General features: G+C 45.5%; 1 protein-coding gene across 5 annotated transcripts in view; it reads left to right on the plus strand.

Annotated features, from left to right (window-relative positions):
• The window catches only part of LOC126248195 (hyaluronidase-like), a 347,681-nt gene that overhangs the window by 277,919 nt on the left and 42,749 nt on the right, over nt 1–27,013 (plus strand). For all 5 annotated transcript variants that reach the window (XM_049948992.1, XM_049948991.1, XM_049948988.1 and 2 more), the window contains exon 2: nt 8,285–8,604. In XM_049948992.1, coding sequence (XP_049804949.1) covers nt 8,337–8,604 — 268 coding nt within the window. In that variant the 5' untranslated portion in view covers nt 8,285–8,336. The remainder of the gene's footprint in view (nt 1–8,284; nt 8,605–27,013) is intronic.

The raw sequence follows: 27,013 nt of genomic DNA on the forward strand, positions 1-27,013 counted from the left end.
CGCAGTTATAACCTCTAACAACGCATTTTAAAGGCTCATTTTGGTAAAAACTGTCCATAATAGTCAACGGTCGCAACAACACTCGTTCACTGTTAATTCCTAAACTAACTGCTCACCAGCGGCTTCGCCTGCGTACATTGATGTCACATAAATATATTTTTTTAATTTTTTTATTTATTTTTTACTTGGTAGAACTAAATATCTCGGAAAATATGCATAGTATGCAAAAAAAATCCAGATGAAAAGTTGATATCTTGAAAGGGCACATCTGTCTCTACTAAAACTGATCTCCCCCATCTGCCTCCCTCCCCTCCCCTTCCGCCCCTCCATTGGTGGGATCGGGGGATCAGCTTTCTACTGACGAATGGGAAAGCTCCCTTTTTATTGCAGATTCGGATTCTACGCCGAAAAATACCTAAGATTTATCTGAAACAATTTTTTCCATTCGTGGTAGATGGCGCCATAATCGGCACGGGAGTTACGGCTGTTGGACACCGAAATCAGTCAACCTGATGGTGAGATCCGAGGGAACTCACCGAAATCAAGTATCCTGATGGTGTGGGATCTCGCCGAAATCGAAAGAGAACAGAAAGCTACGTTATGTTAGAAGCAGCGTATCTTCCTGACTTTTAAATGTCTAAACCAAAAACATTTACAATACAATCAAATCTGCGAACTCTGGATCTCTTCGCTACTCCCACTGTGACTTGATCTACGTCCCACACACTCCTTGAGTGCAGCGATTCGCCGGCCACTGTGGAGGAGCGGTTCTAGGAGCTTCAGTCCGGAACCACGCTGCTGCTACGGTCGCAGGTTCGAATCCTGCCTCGGGCATGGATATGTGTGACGTCCTTATGTTAGTTGGGGTTAAGTAGTTCTAAGTCTAGGGGACTGATGACCTCAGATGTTAAGTCCCATAGTGCTTCGAGCCATTTGAACCTTATTTTTTCCAGCGATTTTTTCTCCGATACGATATGCAGTGCCTGTGTTGTTAGGATGTACGAAGCAATGTTTCTTCGGACTTTGCATCATACCTCTGAACAACACAGGCATTGCAATATCATATTTATCAGCCAGCACTGAAAAAGCGACTTTCAATTAAAATATCTTCCCTGTACGGGGATATACATAATGGATGTACGAGTTCAGGTTGTAGACACGTGGTTGACGGATGTGTGTGGCCGTGAAGCGTACTCGGATAGCCTAATGGTAAGCCGACCGCTTGCGATAACACAAATTTTCAGTGTCGTCATTCCATTACACAAACCGATGGTTGTCCGTGTTGGCATCTGCGAATACGTTTCATGTATCCTTCCTCCAGCTGTGTGACTGATCTCGTCACGTTTGTTGCTGCTGTCTTCCATCTTCTTACTCGCGTTGCCCTCATAATATTTCAGTCGCGAAATATTCATGATCCTTGGACGCGAACTGAATTTCTCCTTGGCGCGAACTTATTACTTTCTGCGACATACAATTTTTAACACTCCGTAATGCGCAAAACTATAATTTCACGTTGCTACCCGCCACAATTAATAATTTTCTATTAACTTGCGAGATAGATCATATTCTTCATATTCAGCACAGTTATCCCAAAATTGCATCGCCTATCCTCAACGCAGTTGTTTAAAAATGTTTCCCCACACCAGATGCCGTACTGCAAGATATCCCCGTGGTATTAAATCTGCATAAATGTTTCTAAGTCTAGCCACGAGTCCGCAGAAACCGCTGACTCGTACATTCATTACGTATATTCCCCATGCATGGAAGACATTTTATTTGAAATTGCTTTCCTGGTGTCTGCGCTACCGAGCGAGGTGGCGCAGTGGTTAGCACACTGGACTCGCATTCGGGAGGACGACGGTTCAATCCCGCGTCCGGCCATCCTGATTTAGGTTTTCCGTGACTTCCCTAAATCACTCCAGGCAAATGCCGGGATGGTTCCTGTGAAAGGGCACGGCCGACTTCCTTCCCCGTCATTCCTTAATCCGATGAGACCGATGACCCCGCTGTCTGGTCTCCTTCCCCAAACCAACCAACCAACCAACCTGGTGTCTGCGGATACATATAATATTACAGTGCCTGTGTTATTCCGAACTACGATGCAATGTTCCTTTGGACATGCATGCATGCCTCACCACAGGTGCAGAGGAACACTGCATCGTAATTCGGAATAACACAAGTACTGCAATATAGTATTGTACAACTGGTTGTTCCTTCCCACTCGAGACTGCAAAAATTAAGTTAACCCTTAATTGGATCAATTCATTGAATCAGCGTGTAGGACGTCTTCCTACCTGTTCTGTGCAGTTCTCTCGTTGATCTAGTCCCTTGAAACAGTTCTCGTGGCTTATTGGATTCGTTCAGAGATGCAAATAGCCTACCCACGTGGCTACAAATTGAAGTGGGGGTAGCTAATCTACACTGACGAAAAGAAATCGCAACAACAAGGAGTTGTGCGACTTCAACGATAACTTGTAGGCGTGTTTCTACATTTGAAAGATGATTCCTATTCAGCTTTCGCGCCAGACTCATAAGAATAGCGCTGTGCTGCTGGTCCCGGCGGAGGTTCCGAGTCCTCCCTCGGGCATGGGTGTGTGTGTTTGTCCTTATGATAATTTAGGTTAAGTAGTGTGTAACCATAGGGACTGATGACCTTAGCAGTTAAGTCCCATAAGATTTCACACACTTATTTTTTAAAGAATAGCGCTAGAAGTGCCACTACGAGGATACAAATCTGATTTGTTTTAAGTATACGCTGTAACGATCGTGAGCGTTGGTTACCTTTGAGACTGGACGTGCTGAGTTGATGTTATTTAAGAATGCTTTTCAGGAGACAAAGACCCCATTATCAGTACCTCACGAAGTTCGAACGAGGTCGTGTAATAGGGCTACGAGAAGCTGGATGTTCCTTCCGCGATACTGTAGACAGGCTTGGCAGGAATGTAACCACAGTACATGACTGCTAGCGGCGGTGGTCACGGGAATGTACGGTCGCAAGAAGACCGGTCAAGACGGCCACGTAGCACTACCGAGAGGGAACACCAATGTGTTCGGCGTATGGCTTAGGCACATCGTACTGCATCTGCAGCAGTTGGCACCACAGTGACACAAAGAACTGTTACAAATCGGTTACCTCAAGGACAGCTCCGAGCCAGACGTTCTGTAGCGCGCATTCCACTGACCCCCTACCGCCTGCATTTGCGACTACAGTGGTGTCGGACGAGAGCTCATTGGAGGGCGGGGTGGAGATCTGTTGCTTTTTCTTATGAAAGCTGGTTCTGCCTCGGTACCAGTGACGGCCGTGTGTTGGTTAAAAGACGCCAGTTGAGGTCCTGCAACCAACCTGTCTGCGTGCTAGACACACTGGACATACTTCTGAAGTTATGGTCTGGGGTGCCACTTCGTACGAAAGCAGTAGCACTCTCGTGGTCATCCCATGCATCCTTGCTGAAAATTTGTACGTCAGTCTGGTGATACGACCTGTTGTGCTGCTATTCATGAACAGCATTCCAGGGGATATTTCCCAAAAGGGCAACGCTCGCTCACTTACTGCTATTGCAACCTAAAATGCTCTACAGAGTGTCGACATGTTACCTTGCCCATGCTGATCATACAGTCTCCAATCGGGCGAATAGGGACATCACCGGACGACAAATCCAGCACCATTCACGACGAGCATTAACCGTCCCTGTACTGACCGACCAAGCGCAACTTATTTATTTCATTAAGAGTACAGAGTAGCCAACCGCCTTGAAATGTAAGGTGGGTCGGATGCTTATGAATCTACACTACTTGCTATTAAAATTGCTACACCACGAAGATGACGTACTACAGACCCGAAATTTAACCGACGGAAGAAGATGCTGTGATATGCAAATGATTAACTTTTCAGAGCATTCACACAAGGTTGGCGCCGGTGGCGACACCTACAACGTGCTGACATGAGGAAAGTTTCCAACCGATTTCTCATACACAAACAGCAGTTGACCGGCGTCGCCTGGTGAAACGTTGTTGTGATGCTTTGCGTAAGGAGGAGAAATGCGTACCACCACGTTTCCGACTTTGATAAAGGTCGGATTGTAGCCTATCGCGATTGCAGTTTATCGTATCGCGATATTTCTGCTTGCGTTGGTCGAGATCCAATGACTGTTAGCAGAATAAGGAATCGGTGGGTTCAAGAGGGTAATACGGAACGCCGTGCTGGATCCCAACGGTCTCGTATCCCTAGCACTCGAGATGACAGGCATCTTACCCGCATGGCTGTAACGGATCGTGCAACCACGTCTCGATCCCTGGGTCATCAGATGGGCACGTTTTCAAGACAACAACCATCTGCACGAACAGTTCGACGACGTTTGCAGCAGCATGGACGATCAGCTCGGAGACCATGGCTGCGGTTAGCCTTGACGCTGCATCACAGACAAGAGCGCCTGCGATGGTGTACTCAACGACGAACCTGGGTGCACGAATGGCAAAACGTCATTTTTTCGGATGAATCCAGGTTCTGTTTACAGCATCTCGATGGTCGCATCCGTGTTTGACGACATCGCGGTGAACGCACATTGGAAGCGCGTATTCGTCATCGCCATACTGGTGTATCACCCGGCGTGATGGTATGGGGTGCCATTGGTTACACGTCTCGGTCACCTCTTGTTCGAATTGACCGCACTCTGAACAGTGGACGTTACATTTCAGATGTGTTACGACCCGTGGCTCTACCCGTCATACGATCCCTGTGAAACCCTACATTTCTGCAGGATAATGCACGACCGTATGTTGCAGGTCCTGTACGGGCCTTTCTGCATACAGAAAATGTTCGACTGCTGCCCTGGCCAGCACATTCTCCAGATCTCTCACCAATTGAACCGTCTGGTCAATGGTTGCCGAGCAACTGGCTCGTCACAATACGCCAGTCACTACTCTTGATGAACTGTGGTGTCGTGTTGAGGCTGCATGGGCAGCTGTACCTGTATACGCCATCCAAGCTCTGTATGACTCAATGCCCAGGTGTATAAAGGCCGTTAATACGGCCAGAGGTGGTTGTTCTGGGTACTGATTTCTCAATATCTATGCAGCCAAATTGTGTGAAAATGTAATCACATGTCAGTTCTAGTATAGTATATTTGTCCAATGAATACCCGTTTATCATCTGCATTTCTTCTTGGAGTAGCCATTTTAATGGCCAGTAGTGTAATAGCAAAGACTTCTCATTGTTACAGTCTTATTGGTATACAGTTGCTGATGCTCTTTTTAAATAATATAAAGAACAGTCATTGAACTCCATCTCACTAATTGGCACGTCTCCAGTACTACATAATGCATGTACGTTTACATGCTTGCATTCAACATTCTGGCGGTTACACCAGTTATTAATGTACCAGCATTTCACATTTGCAATGACGTATCTCGCGCTTTCATTAACCTGTGATCTTGTAACGTTAATCGTTTAACTATGTTGCCTAGAAACATGCATTCCCGAAATTTCATCAGTCTACATTAATTATTTTTTGGTGTTGCGATTTTTTTCAATTTTAAATAATTATGAAATACCATTACAGTGCATTTATTAACAAATACCGAAAATAGTTCACAATTAAATACTTAGACATGATTAATCTCAAGAGCATGGTTTCTCTGAGAGCATCGTTTGCATAGAGATCAGATTCGGATTGCATCCTAACGCCGACTGAAGTACTTGGTGCGTAAAAGAAATCTTTATACACTTCATATAACTTCTTAATGATTCGTGCGTTGTCAGCACAATATTAACTGTCATTTGTTTCTTCATATAAATAGTTTACTGCAGAACGGATATGGCAAAGAAAACTTATATGACGCTCAGGATCCCCCTAGAATTTAAAATGCCAAAAGTGGCTTTTAATAATTAATATTTGATGTTGAAAATTTCTTTAGTTCACACCTAAATGTTGGTGGGTCCTCTTTAAGATTTCTGAACTGGATCCACTCTCATGGTGGTTTACTCGTAGTTCCTCATCCCACGTGCATAGTTTCAGAGCCATATGCCGTTGCCAGTCTCTCTGGCTGAGTCCCAATTGTGGGAACATCTTTCACTCTTCCCGCAGTAACGATCTATATTGCTACTTAAGAAATCTAGTTATTACTATTAACGGCAGCGTCCTATTATTGTGTTAAAATAGTAGTAAATAAAAGCCCAGATTAAGAGGATTATCAGAAGTTGACTGTCAATAACAGCCTGTAGCACGTATTTCCAGCAGTCTTTCTAACCTGTGAATGATCCACTAACTGCGGCACAGCTGCTACGCCAAATAAATCCGGGACACAGTTTTCCAGTTACTGTCCTGAATGCACACAGCTGATTACATAGCCAGCAGGCAGCATGTACCACACGTTACGTCAATGTGTGGCAACGCTTTTCTGGGCCATTGACGTAGTTATGTGCCAACCTGCCTTGAATTCCGTTTACATCTACATCTCCACAAGCCACCGTATGGTGCGTGGTGGAGGGTACCCTCTCCCACTATTCGTCATTTCCTTTCCTGTTGCACTCGCAAATAGAGCGAGGGAAGAACGAAGATGGTATCTCTTCCCGAATGAACAGATACCATTGATGACCGTGCAGCGTCTCTGGAATGAAATGATAATTAAATCGAAACCCTTAGCTGCCGACAGGTGTTGATATCCATCAATGGGGACAGCTGAAAATGTGTGCCCCGACCGGGACTCGGACCCGGGATCTCCTGCTTACATGGCAGACGCTCTGTCCATCTGAGCTACCGAGGGCACAGAGGAAAGTGCGACTGCAGGGACTTATCCCTTGCACGCTTCCCGTGAGACCCACATTCCCCACTGTCCACAACGTACATTCGTAGTGTTCCTAATACATATTTGCCCATTCACTGTCTATATGCCTCCGTAGGAGCCCTAATCTTCCGGTCCTAATACCCAATGTACGTAACTGCAGTAGAATCGTTCTGCAGTCAGCCTCAAATTCCGGTTTTCTAAATTTTCACAATAGTGCACCTCGAAAAGAAAGTCATCTTTCCTCCAGGGATTTCCATTTCAGTTCCCGAAGCATCTCTGTAATACTTGCGTGTTGTCTGAACCCACCGGTAACAAATCTAGCGCCGGCATCTGTGGCCGATAGGTTCTACACGCTTCAGTTAGGAACCGCGCTGATAGTCTGTATCGAAGTAGATTTAACATACCAGACGTTGATACACATGCTCCCTACATTCTTTTGAATAGTGTAGTAACGTGTCAGTATGAAATTTGGTGTACTATTTGTCGTTTCATAAATACTCTAAACCCAAGACATACACTTCCGTGTCCCTGCTGAATTATTTTTTTAAATCACATTTTGTCCATACACGTAACGTCAACATTCATTAGCTGTAACTACTGTAGCCGGCCGAAGTGGCCGCGCGGTTCTGGTGCTGCAGTCTAGAACCGCGAGACCGCTACGGTCGCAGGTTCGAATCCTGCCTCAGGCATGGATGTGTGTGATGTCCTTAGGTTAGTTAGGTTTAAGTAGTTCTAAGTCTAGGGGACTGATGACCTCAGATGTTAAGTCCCATAGTGCTTAGAGCCATTTGAACCATTTTTTTCGCATGTGGAAAACTTCTGTCGAAATTTGACGTACGATGAAAGTTTTAAGTTTAACAGGCTACCCATCATCAGTCTGATCTCACAAGAGCACGTACCCCACTGTCGACGTTTTCGTCGGTTTTTGAAGTTAAACGTCTCACTGAACGAGGCTCATCTTTAACGTGTTCTGGGCCTTTAAAAAATGATTTGTGCCAGAAAAACTTGTGCTCTTAATAAGAAATGTTCCTGATAGACCTGTTTCAACATTTCGAAGGTCACACTCGCGGAATCCCCAGGTTTAACACAAAGCTTGATGGCATAACGTTGCTCTAAATTCCCTCGTTCCATTTTCGTAACATACGACAAAAACAAAACTTCACTGATGGCGCCTTCAAAAACCATATGATAACTATACGTAGCTGATACTCGGACTGAGCATCTGGAAGGGATGAACACACGAGTCTGTACAAGTAGAACAACACAGCATTTTCAGATCGCCCACGGTGTTGCCAGTCTTATTACTTTTCTCACACACCTCGTATGTTTTAATAAATAAGCATGACCTTCTTCCTCAAACTATTTTTTGTTCCAACTGTAATTTCTGTGCACCATTGACCACTAACCCTAACATCAACGCAGGTTAGTCGTGTGTAGATTGAACTACGTTGCGGCTGGTTGGTGTTTTGTCGAGTGTGACAGTGGGTGACTGTTGGGACAGGTCAGCGGCAGCGGACGGCAGCTTCTCAGTGGTGTGGAACGTGCCTACCTTCATGTGCCGACGCTATTGGAGCGCAGGCAGCAACCCGTTCTCGACGCTGACCGCGGACTGGGACATCGAGCAGAACGCGCGCGACAACTTCCGCGGGGACAAGGTGACCATCCTGTACGACCCGGGCTGGTTCCCCGCGCTGCTCAAGGACAGCAGCGGCAAGCTGCAGCCGCGCAACGGAGGCGCTCCGCAGGCCGGAAACCTCTCCGCGCACCTCGCCGCCTTCTCAGCGGAGCTCGACCAGCTCGTCCCGGATCAAGAGTTTGCCGGTCAGTACAACACAATACGAGTGTGCTTCCCTCGCTTAACGGAACACCAGGACCGAATAGTTATACAGGGTGTATCAAAAAGAACCATCCGATTTAGCACGTCTATAGTTCTGAAACTAATAAACATATACAATGAACTTTGTTTTTTGGTGAACGGAAAACTCAATATGTTTCTTTTCATACCTTTTCATAGATGAGATGCATGGCATATGTCAACGCGGTACTCAAATTCTTCAAATTGTTCCCACAGCTGCTGTTTGCGGTGTATCAGTTCATTCATTGGTGTTGGTAACGCAGCCACCTAAACAGAGCCTTTTATAAACCCCGGCCGGCCGCTGTGGCCCAGCAGTTCTAGGCGCTTCAGTCTGGAACCGCGCAACCGATACGGTCGCAGGTTCGAATCCTGCCTCGGGCATGGATGTGTGTAATGTCCTTAGGTTAGTTAGGTTTAAGTAGTTCTAAGTTCTAGGGAACTGGTGACCTCAGATGTTAAGTCCCATAGTGCTCAGAGTCACTTTTTTGAAAAGGTCCTGAGTTCCAGTCTCGGTCTGGCACACAGTTTAAATCTGCCAGAAAGTCTGTTCTATATGCACAGCCGCGTACAGATTAGACACTACCGCGATTATTGCAGTCAGATAGCCTGCGTCGTTAAGTGGCCATGTGAAGGAATGTCAAGTGTGATGGTTTGGACCACTATTGAATATGGCATGCAATCACGACCCCAACATAGTCGTTGCACTTTTAATATACTAAACTCAGACCGAACGGGCTTCGGAAGGCCCGACAGCTCCAACCGAGCGCCATGTGGTCCTCTGCTGATAGGCGTCGCTATACAGGGAGGTCCATCGATCGTGACCGGGCCAAATATCTCACGAAATAAGCGTCAAACGAAAAAACTGCAAACAACGAAACTCGTCTAGCTTGAAGGGGGAAACCAGATGGCGCTATGGTTGGCCCGCTAGATGGCGCTGCAATAGGTCAAACGGATATCAACTGCGTTTTTTTAAATAGGAACCTCATATTTTTTTACATATTCGTGTAGTACGTAAAGAAATATGAATGTTTTAGTTGGACCACTTTTTTCGCTTTGTGATAGATGGCACTGTAATAGTCACAAACATATAGCTCACAATTTTAGACGAACAGTTGGTAACAGGTAGGTTTTTAAATTAAAATACAGAACGTAGGTACGTTTGAACATTTTATTTCGGTTTTTCCAATGTGATACATGTACCTTTGTGAACTTATCATTTATGAGAACGCATGCTGTTGCAGCGTGATTACATGTACATACCACATTAATGCAATAAATGCTGACGCATGTTGTCAGGTGTTGTCGGTGGACCACGATAGCAAATATCCTTCAACTTTCCCCACAGAAAGAAATCCCGGGACGTCAGATCCGGGGAACGTGCGGGACATGCTATGGTGCTTCGACGACCAATCCACCTGTCATGAAACATGCTATTCAATACTGCTTCAACCGCACGCGAGCTACGTGCCGAACATCCATCATGTTGGAAGTACATCGCCATTCTCTCATGCAGTGAAACATCTTGTAGTAATATCGGTAGAACATTACGTAGGAAATCAGCATACATTGCACCATTTAGACTGCCATCGATAAAATGGAGACCAATTATCCTTCCTCCCATAATGCCGCACCATACATTAACCCGCCAAGGTCGCTGAAGTTCTACTTGTCGCAGCCATCGTGGATTTCCCGTTGCCCAATAGTGCATATTATGCCGTTTTACGTTACCGCTGTTGGTGAATGACGCTTCGTCGCTAAATAGAACGCGTGTAAAAAATATCATCATCCCGTAATTTCTCTTGTGCCCAGTGGCAGAACTGTACACGACGTTCAAAGTCGTCGCCATGCAATTCCTGGTGCATAGAAATATGGTACGGGTGCAATCGATGTTGATGTAGCATTTTCAACACCGCCGTTTTTGAGATTCCCGATTCTCGCGCAATTTGTCTGCTACTGATGTGCGGATTAGCCGCGACAGCAGCTAAAACATCTACTTGGGCATCATCATTTGTTGCAGGTAGTGGTTGACGTGTCACATGTGGCTGAACACTTCCTGTTTCCTTAAATAACGTAACTATCCGGCGAACGGTCGGGACACTTGGATGATGTCGTCCAGAATACCGAGCAGCATACATAGCACACGCCCGTTGGGCATTTTAATCACAATAGCCATACATCAACACGATATCGACCTTTTCCACAATTCGTAAACGGTCCATTTTAACACGGGTAATGTATCACGAAGCAAATACTGTCCGCACTGGCGGAACCTTACGTGATACCACGTACTTATGCGTTTGTGACTATTACAGCGCCATCTATCACAAAGCGAAAAATGTGGTCGAACTAAAACATTCATATTTCTTTACGTACTACACGAATATGTAATCAAAAATGGAGGTTCCTATTTAAAAAAAAAAGAAACGCAGCTGATATCCGTTTGACCTATTGCAGCGCCATCTAGCGGGCCAACCATAGCGCCATCTGGTTTCCCCCTTCAAGCTAGACGAGTTTCGTTCTTTGCAGTTTTTCGTTTGATGCTTATTTCGTGAGATATTTGGCCCGGTCACTATCAATGGACCACCCTGTATACACTGGTATGTGTGCTTCTCGATTAAGTAGCTCTTCAATCAGCCCCACGAGGGCTGCGTGCACCCTGCTTGCCAGCAGCGCTCGGCAGACCTGTACGACATCAAAGTGGTAGCCAAGATCGACAGTGCTTAATTTTTGTGATCTAGCGGGAACCGGTGTTACCACTGCGGCAAGGCCGTTGTCCACTGCATTCTGAATAATTACCGCTAAATCAGTGAACCTTGAATGGCCAGGATACCGTCCATCATTCAAGTAACTCTACAAGTCATATTTCAGCAGGACATGACTGGCATAGATGACGAGGAATGTGTGAGATCTTATCGAAAAACGGTAGCTGCCAGTATTTCTCTTTTCTACATGTCCACGTGAGATGTCGCCCTTCGGAAGTGCCTTCGATATGTCGGATTAGCAGTGGGTTCATCGCTGTCCACTAGCAAACATTCTTGGCACTTTATGCTCATACATACACTACTGGCCATTAAAATTGCTGCACCACGAAGATGACTTGCTACAGACGCGAAATTTAACCAACAGGAAGAAGATGCTGTGATATGCAAATGATTAGCTTTTCAGTGCATTCACACAAGGTTGGCGCCGGTGGCGACACCTACAACGTGCTGACATGAGGAGTGTTTCCGAGTGATTTCTCATACACAAGCAGAAGTTGACCGGCGTTGCCTGGTGAAACGTTGTTGTGATGCCTCGTGTAAGGAGGAGAAATGCGTACCATCACGTTTCCGACTTTGATAAAGGTCGAATTGTAGCCTATCGCGATTGCGGTTTATCGTATCGCGACATTGCTGGTCGCGCTGGTCGAGATCCAATGACTGTTAGCAGAATATGGAATCGGTGGGTTCAAGACGGTAATACTGAACGCCGTGCTGGATCCCAACGGCCTCGTATCACTAGCAGTCGAGATGACAGGCATCTTATCCGCATGGCTGTAACGGATCGTGCAGCCACGTCTCGATCCCTGAGTCAACAGATGGGGACGTTTGCAAGACAACAACCATCTGCACGAACAGTTTGACGACGTTTGCAGCAGCATGGACTATCACCTCGGAGACCATGGCTGCGGTTACCCTTGACGCTGCATCACAGGCAGGAGCGCCTGCGATGGTGTACTCAACGACGAACCTGGGTTCACGAATGGGAAAACTTCATTTTTTCGGATGAATCCAGGTTCTGTTTACAGCATCATGATGGTCGCATCCGTGTTTGGCGACATCGCGGGGAACGCACATTGGAAGCGTGTATTCATCATCGCCATACTGGCGTATCACCCGGCGTGACGGTATGGGATGCCATTGGTTACACGTCTCGGTCATCTCTTGTTCACACTGACGGCGCTTTGAACAGTGGACGTTACATTTCAGATGTGTTACGATCCGTGGCTCTACCCTTCATTCGATCCCTGCGAAACCCTACATTTCAGCAGGATAATGCACGACCGCATATTGCAGGTCCTGTACGGGCCTTTCTGGATACAGAAAATGTTCGACTGCTGCCCTGGCCAACACAATACGCCAGTTACTACTCTTGATGAACTGTGGTATCGTGTTGAAGCTGCATGGGCAGCTGTACCTGTACACGCCATCCAAGCTCTGTTTGACTCAATGCCCACGCGTATCAAGGCCATTATTACGGCCAGAGGTGGGTGTTCTGGGTACGTATTTCTCAGGATCTGTGCACCCAAATTGCGTTAAAATGTAATCACACGTCAGTTCTAGTATAATATATTTGTTCAATGAGTACCCGTTTATCATCTGCATTTCTTCGTGGTGTAGCAACTTTAATGGCCAGTAGTGTATTTTCTATATGTCCACGTGAGATGTCGCCCTTCGAAAGTGCCTTTGATATGTCTGATCAGCAGTGGTTTCGTCGCTGTCCACTAGCAAACATTCTTGGCACTTCATGCTCATACGTATAAACAGCGGGTACGTGCGGAATCATACTGATTCTCCTCACGGTTTCGCTAGCTACTGGGCTTAGCATTAAGCTATACTGGGGTGACAAAAGTCATGGAATACCTCCTAATATCGTGTCACGCCTGCTTTTGACAGGCGTAGTGCAGCATCTCGACGTGGCATGGACTCAACAAGTCGTTGGAGGACCTCTGCAGAAATATTGAGCCATGCTGCCTCTATAGCTGTCTACGGGTCAGCGCCACATTCAGACCCTACCATCAGTTCTTAGCGCTGATATCGGGACTTACCTGACAGGACCACAGTTTTCCAGTCGTCTAGGGTCCAACCGATACCGTCACGAACCCATGAGAGGCGCTGCAGGCGATGTCTTGCTGTTAGCAAAGGACTCTCATCGCTCGTCTGTTGCAATAGCCCGTTTACGCCAAATTTCGCCGCACTGTTTTGTCAGATCGTCATGCGTCTCACGTTAATTTCTGTCGTTATTTCAAGCAGAGCTGCTTGTCCCTTAGCGCTGACAACTCTACGCGAACACCGCTGCAGTCGGTGGTTAAGTGAAGACTGTCGGCCACTGCATTGTACGTGGTGAGAGGCATTGTCTGAAATTTGTTACTCTCGGCGCACTCTTGACACTGTAGATCTCGCTATATTGAATTTCCTAACGATTTCCGGAATGGAATGTCTCATGCGTCTAGATCCAACTACCATTTCCCTTTCAACGTCTGTTGATTCTCAACATGCGACCATAACAACTTCGGCGACATTTTCGCATGAATCACCTGAATACAAATGGCAGCTCCGCCAATGCACTGCCCTTTTATACTTTGTGTACGCGATACTACCGCCATCTGTATACTTACTTGCATATCGCTATCCCATTACGTTTGTCTCCACAGTGTATAAGGAGGACTAGTGGACTAATCTCGATCAGTCCTGGAAAACTGTCGTCAAGAAACTGCTTATTGCCGGGCCGAGTGGCTGCGTCGTTCGAGGCGCCATGACACGGATTGCGCGGACCTTCCCGCCGGAGTTTCGAGTCCTCCCTCGGGCATGGGTGTGTGTGTTGTCATTATCATAAGTTAGTTTAAGTAGTGTGTAAGTCTAGGGACCGATGACCTCAGCAGTTTGGTCCTTTAGGAATTCACACACATTTAAAACATTTTTAAACTGCTTATCACTCAACACCTAGTATGGTGGCACTTCTTACAGTTGCAGACTTCATTTGGCTTCTCCTTCTTTTAATTGGGAGGTTGCGCACAGATCAACGATATCAATGAAAATATTTGCTTTGATTATACATTCACTGTAAACGAAACGTCCTGTGATAATAATAGCAATCCAAACGCTTGTGGCTGATGCGTTCTCGAACAACAGGAGGATCCGAGAAAAAAATTGATCTACCGTGACTATTTGTAGCACCTGACAGGCAGAAAGTCACCACTTGACTAAAAACAAGATATTGGTAGAAGTTCACCCTTTCTTCAATAAGAGTAGAAGCTGAAGTAATGAATTAAAATTTGTGTGAAGACCAGGACTTGAACACGGGTTTCCTCGTTTCTAACATATGTGCTGTCCACTACACCACCCTGTCATAATGGCTACTGTGCCTCCAACACCTTCCCAAACACAAACTCTAATTCATCTTCAGCCAATCTTGATTTTTCCCTTCTCAAATCGTCAGTACTGGCGAGGCTCTCCGATACTGGAAGATAAAGATGAGATTGAATAAGTGTCCAGGAAGATTTAATTCCATCAGATCAATAGTTCACTCTTCCTGTTTTTAAAATTAGTCACATACTCTTCATCCTTCAATTTTTGATCTGGTCTGACCTCTAACAACACCTGGACTCGCATTCGGGAGTACGACGGTTCAAATCCTCGTTCGGGCATCGAGATCTAAGTTTTTCGCGATTTCCCTAAATCGCTCCTTGATGGTTCCCTTGAAAGGGCAGGCCGATTTCCTTCCCAGCCGTTGAAACAATCGGAGATGGTGCTCAGCTGCTACTGCCCGCGTTGTCAACGAGACGTTAAACCCTAATCTTCCTTCCTTCCTTAAAACAATTGGACTTCGTCTACACATAGCTTTAACAAGTTTTTCGCAACCGGGTACACTACAGGTTGGGCGATAAGTCTCCATAGCCCTGTAACCCCTGTTTTGTATCAAATGTTATTATGCAGGCTGGTAGCTATGTTATTTCTTATCAGTCGTTGGAATCAGCTGTTGGAATTGATATTTATATGTTTTCGCAGTTGAGTTTTAATTTGTAGCCATGGAAAATGTGAACGGTCATAATTACACTGTTGAGGAGCTCTTAGTGGCAAGTGTGTTGGTGCACGAACAACAGAAAGCGCAGGCAATGAGGCAGATTATGACAGCATTCCACGGAAGATTTAACAAGCCTCCACCTCGAAAGGCAACACTTCTAGATTGGGATAGACGTGCTTTTACTTTTGGTAGTGTTAGAGAAAGGCGGCAGAATGGAAGGAAGAAGACACTAGAAGAAATAATGTGCCGGAGTCTCTGCTTCGATTGAACAATCTCCTAAGAAGTTGACACGCATACGTGCTTCGCAACTCGGTATACCGAGGACAAAAATGCGAGAGCACTTGTGAATAGATCTTAAGATCAGACATTTTCAACCGGAGTTCGTAAACGAGTTATCGGATACAGCCTGAATGAGTGCGTTTTAGCATGCAGTGCCAAAGGGAATCCTCATTACACAATCGAGTTAGAAACGTACCCGTCTCACGTAATGACAAGGGCAGTGATGATATCACAATGTCTGCTTGGACTGTACTTTTTTGAAGGGACTGTGAATGGTACAAATCATTTACACGTGTTACAAACATGGTTTATACCTCAGCTTAAGGAAAGGGGCTTCAAAGGTGGCATTTCAATGCCGCCAAATGGAGCGACTCTTCACTACGCTCTTGCACTGGACAAGTTCCTAAATGAACGCTTTCCAGGACGGTGGATAGGTCGTGGTTCATTAGCAGCACCAGTCCCTTGAAATGGACAACAAGAAGTCGTGGCCACACCACGTTAAGGGGAGTCATCAAGGCGTATGTATCTTCACTTCATTATGCCACAAACTAAGAACTCCACAATACTGTAGTGGACGCATTTCTCACTATAAAACCGGACATGTTCAAAAATTTGTCAAGAAAAACGTGGAGCCGTATGGAAATGTGTTTACAACGTGATGTGGAACAGACCGATATAGAGGACTTAATACGTAAATAAGTACTTGTGCTAATTCAAATTAAATCACTCAGCACTCCATATTAAGGGGCAACTTGAATTTTCACCCACTCTGAATACAGGGTGAAACAACTAAATCTTGCCTCGCAAATACTGCGAAAAATGAAAGTCCTACTGATATGCGGTTTCCAGAGAATGGGTAGGTAGTCAGGGGCTCGTAACGTTAGCCAATTAACAGATTTTAATAATACTTAGAAAGTGGATTTTTTTGTGCAAACATACACTTCTTTAAATGGAATAATGTCTACTGACATTAACAAATTAAAAGTAGAGTTGATCAGAATGTGAGTGGTGTTCGTTGCAGGATTCTGGTGGGAGTCATTTACGAGATATCGTATTTTGAGAAGTTCCCACCCCGAGACATGTACAATACCTGTGGTACTCAACAACGCAAGTGTATACACTAGTTATGTGAATTCTGATCAGTAACGAGACATTTGACGATCACAGATTGTGTTCAAAACAACCACCGGCAGCGACAACACACGCTTCCAGTCTGGTATGGAACGACTGCTGCACACGTGCTAGCACTTCAGCGGAGATGTCCGAGCAGGCTTGCAGTAATACGTCGTTGCATATCATCGGGTGTTTGGCACGTCCTCAAAGACAGCGTTTTTCAGCTATCCCCACAGAAAAAAGGCTACAGGCGTCAAACCCGGGGAACGGGCCGGCCAAGGTACAGGTCTTCTGCGTCAAATCCATAGAGATGGAAACAGTTCGTGAAGACGTGCTGCAATACTTCGTGCACTGTGGGCTGGACAGCCATCATGTTGGTACTGCAGAGGAACGTCTTCTAGCATTTGTTAGGAGGCTGCGATACTTGTGCGCGTTCAGTGTTCCGTCCATGAAGAACGGGCCTATGAGCTGATGATTTACTACCCAACACCACATGTTTACACTCCATGGACGCTGAAGTTCCACCTGACAGAGCCAAAGGGGATTGTCAGCAGACCAGTAGTCCACGTTTCGGCGGTTTACCTGGCCATCATTGGTAAATGTTGATTCGCTACTAAACAAGATACATGATATATCTGCAGTATCCTGGCTTAATGCCCATGTACAGATGTTAACTCGATTCTCATAATCATTTCCATGCAGTTCTTGATGGAGAGAGATGTGATAGGGATGGAACCTACACTATGTGATCAAAAGTATCCGGACACCTGGCTGAAAATGACTTACAAGTTCGTGGCGCCTTCCATCGGTAATGCTGGAATTCAATATGGTGTTAGCCCACCCTTAGCCTTGATGACAGCTTCCATTCTCGCAGGTATACGTTCAGTCAGGTGCTGGAAGGTTTCTTGGGGAAAGGCAGACCATTCTTCACGGAGTGCTGCCCTGAGGAGAGGTATCGATTTCGGTCGTTGAGGCCTGGCACGAAGTCGGCGTTCCAAAACATCTCAAAGGTGTTCTATAGGATTTAGGTCAAGACTCTGTGCAGGCCAGTCGATTACAGGAATTTAATTATCGTGTAACCACTCCGCCACAGGCCGTGCATTATAAACGGGTGCTCGATCGTGTTGAAAGTGGGGAGCAAGAAGGTGCTTAAAACATCAAAGTAGGCATGTGCTGTGATAGTGCCACACAAAACAACAAGGAGTGCATGCCCCTACATAAAAAACAGGAGCACACCATAACACCACCGCCTCCGAATTTTACTGTTGGCACTACACACGCTAGCAGATGACGTTCACCAGGTATTCGCCATCCCCACACCCTGCCATCGGATCGCCACATTGTGTAACGTGATTCGTCACTCCAGACATTTTTCCACTGTTCAATCGTCCAATGTTTACGCTCCATACACCAAGCGAGGCGTCGTTTGGCATTTCACGGCGTGATGTGTGGCTTATGAGAAGCCGCTCGACCATGAAATCCAAGTTTCTCACCTCCCGCCTAACTGTCATAGTACTTGCGCTGGACCCTGATGCAGTTTGGAATTCTTGTGTGACGGTCTGGATAGATGTCTGCCTATTACACACTGCGACCCTCGTCAACTGTTGGCGGTCTCTGTCAGTAACAGTCGAAGTCGGCCTGTACGCTTTTGTGCTGTACGTGTCCCTTCACGTTTCCACTTCACTATCACATCGGAAACAGTGGATCTAGGGATGCTTAGGAGTGTGGAAATCTCGCGTACCGACGTATGACACAAGTGACACCCAATCACCTGACAACTTTCGAAGTCCGTGAGTGCCGCGGAGCGCCCCATTCTTCTCTCTCACGATGTTTAATAGCTACTGAGGTCGCTGATATGGAGTACCTGGTAGTAGGTGGCAGCATAATGCACTTAATATGAAAAACATATATTTTTGGGGGTGTCCGGATACTTTTGATCACATAGTGTATGTCAGTGGAGAGTGCGTAGGACACTTTCCTGACTCATGCCACTCCCTCGTGAGATTGCGAGTGAGCTAACATGCGGACCAACTGCAACAGCAGCAAGAACATTAATTTCCCCCTCTTGTGTCGTCACTTGTTTCCTTCTCTTACAATGTCTAGTTGTTACACTGCCAGTTTCACGTAACTGGTTGAAGAGGTTCTACATCTACATCTACATCCATACTCCGCAAGCTACCTGACGGTGTGTGGCAGAGGGTACCTTGAGTACCTCCATCGGTTCTCCCTTCTATTCCAGTCTCGTATTGTTCGTGGAAAGAAGGATTTTCGGTATGCTTCTGTGTGGGCTCTAATATCTCTGATTTTATCCTCATGGTCTCTTCGCGAGATATACGTAGAAGGGAGCAATATACTGCTTGACTCTTCGGTGAAGGTATGTTCTCGAAACTTCAACAAAAGCCCGTACCGAGCTAATGAGCGTCTCTCCTGCAGAGTCTTCCACTGGAGTTTATTTGTCATCTCCGTAACGCTTTCGCGATTACTAAATGATCCTGTAACGAAGCGAGCTGCTCTCCATTCGATCTTCTCTATCTCTTCTATCAACCCTATCTGGTACGGATCCCACACTACTGAGCAGTATTCAAGCAGTGGGCGAACAAGCGTACTGTAACCTACTTCCTTTGTTTGCGGATTGCATTTCCTTAGGATTCTTCCAATGAATCTCAGTCTGGCATCTGCTTTACCAACGATCAACTTTATATGATCATTCCATTTTAAATCGCTCCTAATGCGTACCCCCAGATAATTTATGGAATTAACTGCTTCCAGTTTCTGACCTGCTATTTTGTAGCTAAATGATAAGGGAACTATCTTTCTGTGTATTCGCAGCACATTACACTTGTCTACATTGAGATTCAATTTCCATTCCCTGCACCATGCGTCAATTCGCTGCAGATCCTCCTGCATTTGAGTATAATTTTCCATTGTTACAACCTCTCGATATACCACAGCATCATCCGCGAAAAGCCTCAGTGAACTTCCGATGTCATCCACAAGGTCATTTATGTATATTGTGAATAGCAACGGTCCTACGACACTCCCCTGCGGCACACCTGAAATCACTCTTACTTCGGAAGACTTCTCTCCATTGAGAATGACATGGTGCGTTCTGTTATCTAGGAACTCTTCAATCCAATCACACAATTGGTCTGATAGTTCATATGCTCTTACTTTGTTCATTAAACGACTGTGAGGAACTGTATCGAACGCCTTGCGGAAGTCAAGAAACACGGCATCTACCTGTGAACCCGTGTCTATGGCCCTCTGAGTTTCGTGAACGAATAGCGCGAGCTAGGTTTCACACGTCTTTTTCGAAACCCATGCTGATTCCTACAGAGTAGATTTCTAGTCTCCAGAAAAGTCATTATACTCGAACATAATACGTGTTCCAAAATTCTACATCTGATCGACGTTAGAGATATAGGTCTATAGTTCTGCACATCTGTTCGACGTCCCTTCTTGAAAACGGGGATGACCTGTGCACTTTTACAAACCTTTGGAACGCTACGCTCTTCTGTAGACCTACGGTACACCGCTGCAAGAAGGGGGGCAAGTTCCTTGATAAATACTTGCTGAGATGGTTGACGTTTACTGGGATATCTTGCTGTATGCACCATACAAGAACGAACTGCATTCTTCTTACTCTCTCCATACACCATGAGCATCTTGGCTTTTGCTACATTAGTAAATCGCATCTTCCTCTCACGAGTGTCACACACTAGTTGACAGGCAAGTCACAATGCACTCAAGAAATACACAAGCACATTGTAAGCAAAAATAACAACGTCGTACCTAGCAACTGCGGAGGTTGAATGGCACAAACAAGTGTCGGTGTGGGAACTTTTCAAAATACGAAACCTCGTAAACTATAAGCCTGCACAAGCACCACTGACATTCTAATTTACCTTACTTTTAGTTTCTTAATGTTAATAGGCATTGTTCCATTTAGTTAGTTAATGTCAATAGACATTGTTACACTTAAAGAAGTAGTATGTGTTTGCACAAAAATACGATTCTAAGTATTATTGCCATTTATTGATTGGCTAATAAAACGAGTCCTTGACTACCAACCCATTCTGGTTGGTTGGTTTGGGGGATAAAGGGGCCAAACTACAGGGTCAACAGCACCAATCCATTCTGTGAAAACCGAACATAAACAGCGCTTTCCATTTCTGCAATATTTGCGGTGCAAGTTTTAGGTGATTCACCCCATAGTCTCCTGTATTACTTCCCGTGTTACGTCTTATACTCCCAAATCGACCGTGTAACTAGCTGGAGAAATATTCTATCGGATAAACATCGGTATAAACGCCTTCAGCGCGTCCGAGGTTAACGACCAAGTAGCAGTGCGTGCGCGGCCTGGGTCAATATTGCAGGCAGCAGCTGTGGTCTGTTACAAGGTAAACAGTGGAATGTGGCGCACGCGAACCGGAGCGTAATACTAGCGTGCTTTCCGGTTCACCGCCAGCGCGGTTGTCTGTCGCCGAGCAGCTAGACTTCGGTAACTCACCTTGTGTACGTCAGCAAACTTTTTTTAAACATTTGGTTATGATTTACTGAACCATACTGACAACAGCTTGAAACAAATATATAATCAGATGTACGTATGAATTACGATATAAATAGTTTGAACAATGATATAAAATTATTTTGTTATGTCCGTATAAGTACAGTAGTTACAGCTAATGAATGTTGATGTTACGTGTATGGACAAAATGTGATTTAAAAAATAATTCAGCAGGGACACGGAGGTGTATGTCTTGGGTTTAGAGCATTTATGAAACGACAAATAGTACACCAAATTTCATACTGACACGTTACTACACTATTCAAAAGAATGTAGGGAGCATGTGTATCAACGTCTGGTTTGTTAAATCTACTTCGATACAGACTATACCTGTGCTCCGGCTAGCCGCTCGGTCTCACGAGCTGCTTCCCGAGCCGGAAGGCGTGCCGGTCCCCGGCACGAATTCGCCCGGCGGATTAGTGTCGACGTCCGGTGTGCCGGCCAGACTGTGGATGGTTTTTACGGCGGTTTTCCATCTGCCTCTGTGAATGCTGGCTGGTTCCCCTTATTCCGCCTCAGTTAAACTATGTTGGCGATTGCTCCACTGTCTCCACACACGCGTACACCATACTTACTCTACCACACAAACATTTGGGGTTACACTCCTGAGGGGGGTGAGAGGGGGGGGGGGGCTGTCCAGTATCCATAGGAGACCGAACTGCACAATAACCCTGGGTTCGGTGTAGGGCGGTGGTAGGGTGGGTGAACTGCTATGGCCTGTTGTGGGGTTGTGTACCACTGAGGGCTACGGCTGGACGAAGCGTCTCCGTCGTTTCTAGGTCCCCAGTTCAATACACAATACCTGCGGTCGTATTGCATGGCTTTAGACCTTTGCTTTCAATGTAGGCAACAATTACAACCAGTCGTCTCCTATTGGCTGTGTTATGCATTACAGCGTGAGGTGACCCTTCAGGAGGAAGTGAGTACCGGTGTCCCAGTGTTTTCTAGGGAGGTACACAGATGTCAGTTGTCATTTGTGGACGTTGTATTCTACCAAGCACATGCAATGTGACACCTTAATGCAATGCACATTGAAAGTTCGGTCTGTTTGATTGACTGGCTCTGAGCACTATGGGACTTAACGTCTTAGGTCATCAGTCCCCTAGAACTTAGAACTACTTAAACCTAACTAACCTAAGAACATCACACACATCCATGCCCGAGGCAGGATTCGAAGCTGCGACCGTAGCAGTCCCGCGGTTCCGGACTGCAGCGCCTAGAACCGCACGGCCACCGCGGCCGGCATGTTTGATTGAAAAAAAGGTGGACTTTCGGTCGTGTTGCTTCAGATGCCAATGCCTCTCCGTGTGTCATCCATAGGTTATGGACACGCTACAGGGAGACAGGTCAGCACACAAGGCGAGTTGGACAAGGTCGCCAACGCAATACAGCCCCACGTGAAGACTGATATCTGACCATCTCTGCGTTGTGCCATCGTACGGTTATCGCCAGAGCACTGCAAGATGATCCCAGAAGGATCAATTGGACTTCTGTGTCCAATCAGACGATAATGAAAGGGTTCCGAGATAGGTCCTTACAACTTGATGTCCTTTCCGAGTGCCTCGCTTTACATGACAAAATCTTGCAGCTCGCCTTCAGTTCTGTCGTTCCCACGTCAGCTGAAAGCTCCGTCACTGGCGAAACGTGTCATTCACAGGCGAGTCCAGATATCATATGACGCAAGGTCGTGTGCGGAGTCCCGTAGTGAGTGGAACCTGCCAAATGTTGTGCGGAAAATTTACAGATTTCCAAAGTTGTGGGGAGGCTTCGTTGTTGACCGCCACACGGATCTTGTCGTTGTCCAAGGTCGCCTTACCGCCAGACAGTACATAGAACAGAACCTTTTGGACCATGTGGTTGCTGCAGCATTCAGTGGTGGGCCTAAATTCCTTCTAATGCAGTGGTTACCAACCTGGGGTAATTACCCCCTGAGGTGTAGAATGTAATTTTCTGAGGGGGTGAAAACAAAAGAGGTCAGTTGTGTTTCGGTTACGAAATTAACTTATTTTTACTATATCATTACTACTATAAATATTTCGTAAGACTGTAATACTCATTTCATAAGTTACTAACAACTACATTTTTTTCAAACAATAGCATTAACTCATGACACACAGTGTGGTGGACGTTACAGCTTGTGAAACGAATGTATGAAGAATATCTTCCTCACACAGACCATCCACACCTACTTTGTGCCACGCATTTTTGATAGTAAAATTGAGGCGTATACGTCATATATGCATAAGTATCTCATGAAAATGCCTTCTCTCAGTTGGAGGCAGTTTCAGAAAAGACCAAAAATTGCTTCATCATTCTTTTCGCAACAGTAAATAAACAAATTGACAGCGCAACACAACAGTTAAGTATCTAATGGCTACTATACTCCTGTAGGACTTACATCGTATTATTATTATTATTATTATTAGTGGCAGAAGCGAGACACAAAGGATTGGCACCCGAGTTCTTCGAATTTCTGTCGGTTCACAAGTAAAGAGTCCAGTAATCAAGTGATTTGCAAAAACAATAGACCAAAGTATAATACATACAATTTAATGTGGTTGGTTTTAAGTGGGTGTGCAGGGTGTGGGCGAAGAGAGCGTCGCTAGGGACAGGAGTGGTGCAGAGAAAACATGTTTAGTAACAAGTGTCTATCCTCATTGTGGATAGTTAGTTTTCTTTTCTGAGGAGTTGCAGTTGCGATGCACTGAGAATTGCTTCATCAGTTATAAAAGAAAGTCGTTAGAAATAAGCAGTACCAATTCTTTCATTGACTCATTACCTGAAAAACCAAATATCGTTTATCTTTCGTCATTTTAAAAATCGAAGTTTTGAAAGAAAATCTGTTTTAATTCTAAAGTTTAGTTAGGCGTTTATATTAATGATGGTGGGGGAAAGGGGGAGCTGCTACTATCTAATATCTGAGTGCAGTCGGGGGTAAGGTGTCAGAGAGGCCAGGAACCACTGTTCTAATGCCAGAGCGTAAGTGGAGGGCGTGAGGAGTGTCTTGCGAAGCCTAGACACGACCGGCGATCAGTTTCAAACTAAGCCTCATCGTGCGTATATGGAACATGATTCACATGCGTGTTCGTGATCGCCCTGTTTCACCACAGACTCTCCAACAACTCTCATGGGCTCTCATTGAAGAATGGGAACGGATACAGCTACATCTTCATCTACATATGCTGCAAGCCAACATACGGTGTGTGACGGAGGGTACCTTGCAGCAGTATTAGTCGTTTCCTTTCCTGTTCCGCTCGCAGTTAGACCGACGGAAAAACGACTGGCTATATGCTTCCGTATGAACCCTAATTTTTCGTCTCTTATCTTCGTGGTCCTCACGCGAAATGTGTGATGGCGGCAGTAGGCCGGGTGATTTCCGTAGACTCACAATGATCATGCCACGTAGGTGTAGGGCAGCAGTTAACGCTCACGGATGGCATACGCGTTAAGCGTTATTAAATCTCTCAAACTCCAACAAAAAGCACCGAGAATGGTGGGATGAATGATCGTTTCCATTTTCTTTTCGACCCATGTCGGACATTTTAGTTCTTCTTATGTAAACAATCTAAGATGTAATTATGTGTACTTAATTTGTGAAAGATAAAGACATAATTTCGCCGGCCGGTGTGGCCTAGCGGTTCTAGGCGCTTCAGTCTGGAACCGCGCGACCGCTACGGTCGCAGGTTCGAATCCTGCCTCGGGTATGGATGTGTGCGATGTCCTTAGGTTAGTTAGGTTTAAGTAGTTCTAAGTTCTAGGGGACTGATGACCTCAGATGTTAAGTCCCATAGTACTCAGAGCCATTTGAACCATTTTGAAAGACATAATTTGGTGACAGACCCAGTCCTTAATTACTACTCAGTGGAGAATGGCAAACTCCCAAAGTCATGTTCCCCTGATTCTTTTGAGCAGTATATCTCGTATAGAGGGTGGTCCATTGATCGTAACCGGGCCAAATATCTCACGAAATAAGCATCAAACGAAAAAACTACAAAGAACGAAACTTGTCTAGCTTGAAGGGAGAAACCAGATGGCGTTATGGTTGGCCCGCTACATGGCGCTGCCATAGGTCAAACGGATATCAACTGCTTTTTTAAAAATAGAACCCCCATTTTTATTACATATTTGTGTAGTGCGTAAAGAAATATGAATGTTTTAGTTGGACCACTTTTTTCGCTTTGTGATAGATGGCGCTGTAATAGTCACAAACATATGGTTCACAATTTTAGACGAACAGTTGGTAACAGGTAGGTTTTTTAAATTAAAATACAGAACGTAGGTACGTTTGAAGATTTTATTTCGGTTGTTCCAATGTGATACATGTACCTTTGTGAACTTATCATTTCTGAGAACTTATGCTGTTACAGCGTGGATTACCTGTAAATACCACATTAATGCAACAAATGCTCAAAATGATGTCCGTCAGCCTCAATGCATTTGGCAATACGTGTAACGACATTCCTCTCAACAGCGAATAGTTCGGTGTCCGTAATGTTCACACATGCATTGACAATACGCTGACGCATGTTGTCTGGCGTTGTCGGTGGGTCACGATAGCAAATATCCTTCAACTTTCCCCACAGAAAGAAATCCGGGGACGTCAGATCCGGTGAACGTGCGGGCCATGGTATGATGCTTCGACGACCAATATGTAATAAAAAATGGAGATTCCTATTTTTAAAAACGCAGTTGATATCCGTTTGACATATGGCAGAGCCGTCTAGCGGACCAACCATAGCGCCATCTGGTTTCCCCCTTCAAGCTAGACGAGTTTCGTTCTTTGTAGTTTTTTCGTTTGATGCTTATTTCGTGAGATATTTGGCCTGGTCACTATCAATGGACCACCCTGTATACACTACTGGAAAATAAAAATGGAACACTTTGACTCAAGCGACTAGGGTGTTCCATATTTGCACAGGATAGTATGAGAGGGCAGTTAATGCAATGATCAAACGTTCAACAATGGGAGCAAACAAGGAACTGTGTTATCAGCCATGGAATGTTGCAAGCTTCACGGCAGTTGCTCACCTCTAGAGCCAGTAGCAGCCAGTTTGCCATGGTATATGGAGCCCTGTCTATTCCTCCGACATTGTTGTTACGCCACAACAGCGTGGATGTGACTTGTTTTTGCGATTGGCGGAATTTGAGTGAGGACGTATGGTGGGTCTGCGGGAGACTGGGTGGTCGTGCTGCAGAACTGTGTTAAAAATGGGAGGTGTCCACAGTGCATCAATGTTGTTGCCAGTGGTGCACATGTTTATCAACCTGGGTCCAGTCAGATGCATGCCAAGACTGTCGTATCTTGCAAAGCATCATATTGGACTGCACTGTGACTTCACAACAAATTAGGGTCTCTGTTGCTCCAGCAATATCAGCGAGGTCCACTTGCAACTGTCTCTGTGAAGCAGGGCTACGATCATGCACGCCATTAGGTCAGCTTCCTCTCATTCTCCAACACCATGCACCCCACCTCCAGAGGTGTCATGGTAGGCTCTGGTGGGAGGATGAATGGAGACATTTTGTCTTCAGTGATGAGTCACCTCTGCCTTGATGCCAATAATGGTCATCTCTGTGCATGGCGTTGTGGAGGTAAGCACCAACTCTGGAGTGTCTAGGACAGTGGCATGAAGGGC

This window comes from Schistocerca nitens, chromosome 3 (assembly GCF_023898315.1).
Source record: "Schistocerca nitens isolate TAMUIC-IGC-003100 chromosome 3, iqSchNite1.1, whole genome shotgun sequence".
In the NCBI taxonomy this organism is placed as follows: domain Eukaryota; kingdom Metazoa; phylum Arthropoda; class Insecta; order Orthoptera; family Acrididae; genus Schistocerca; species Schistocerca nitens.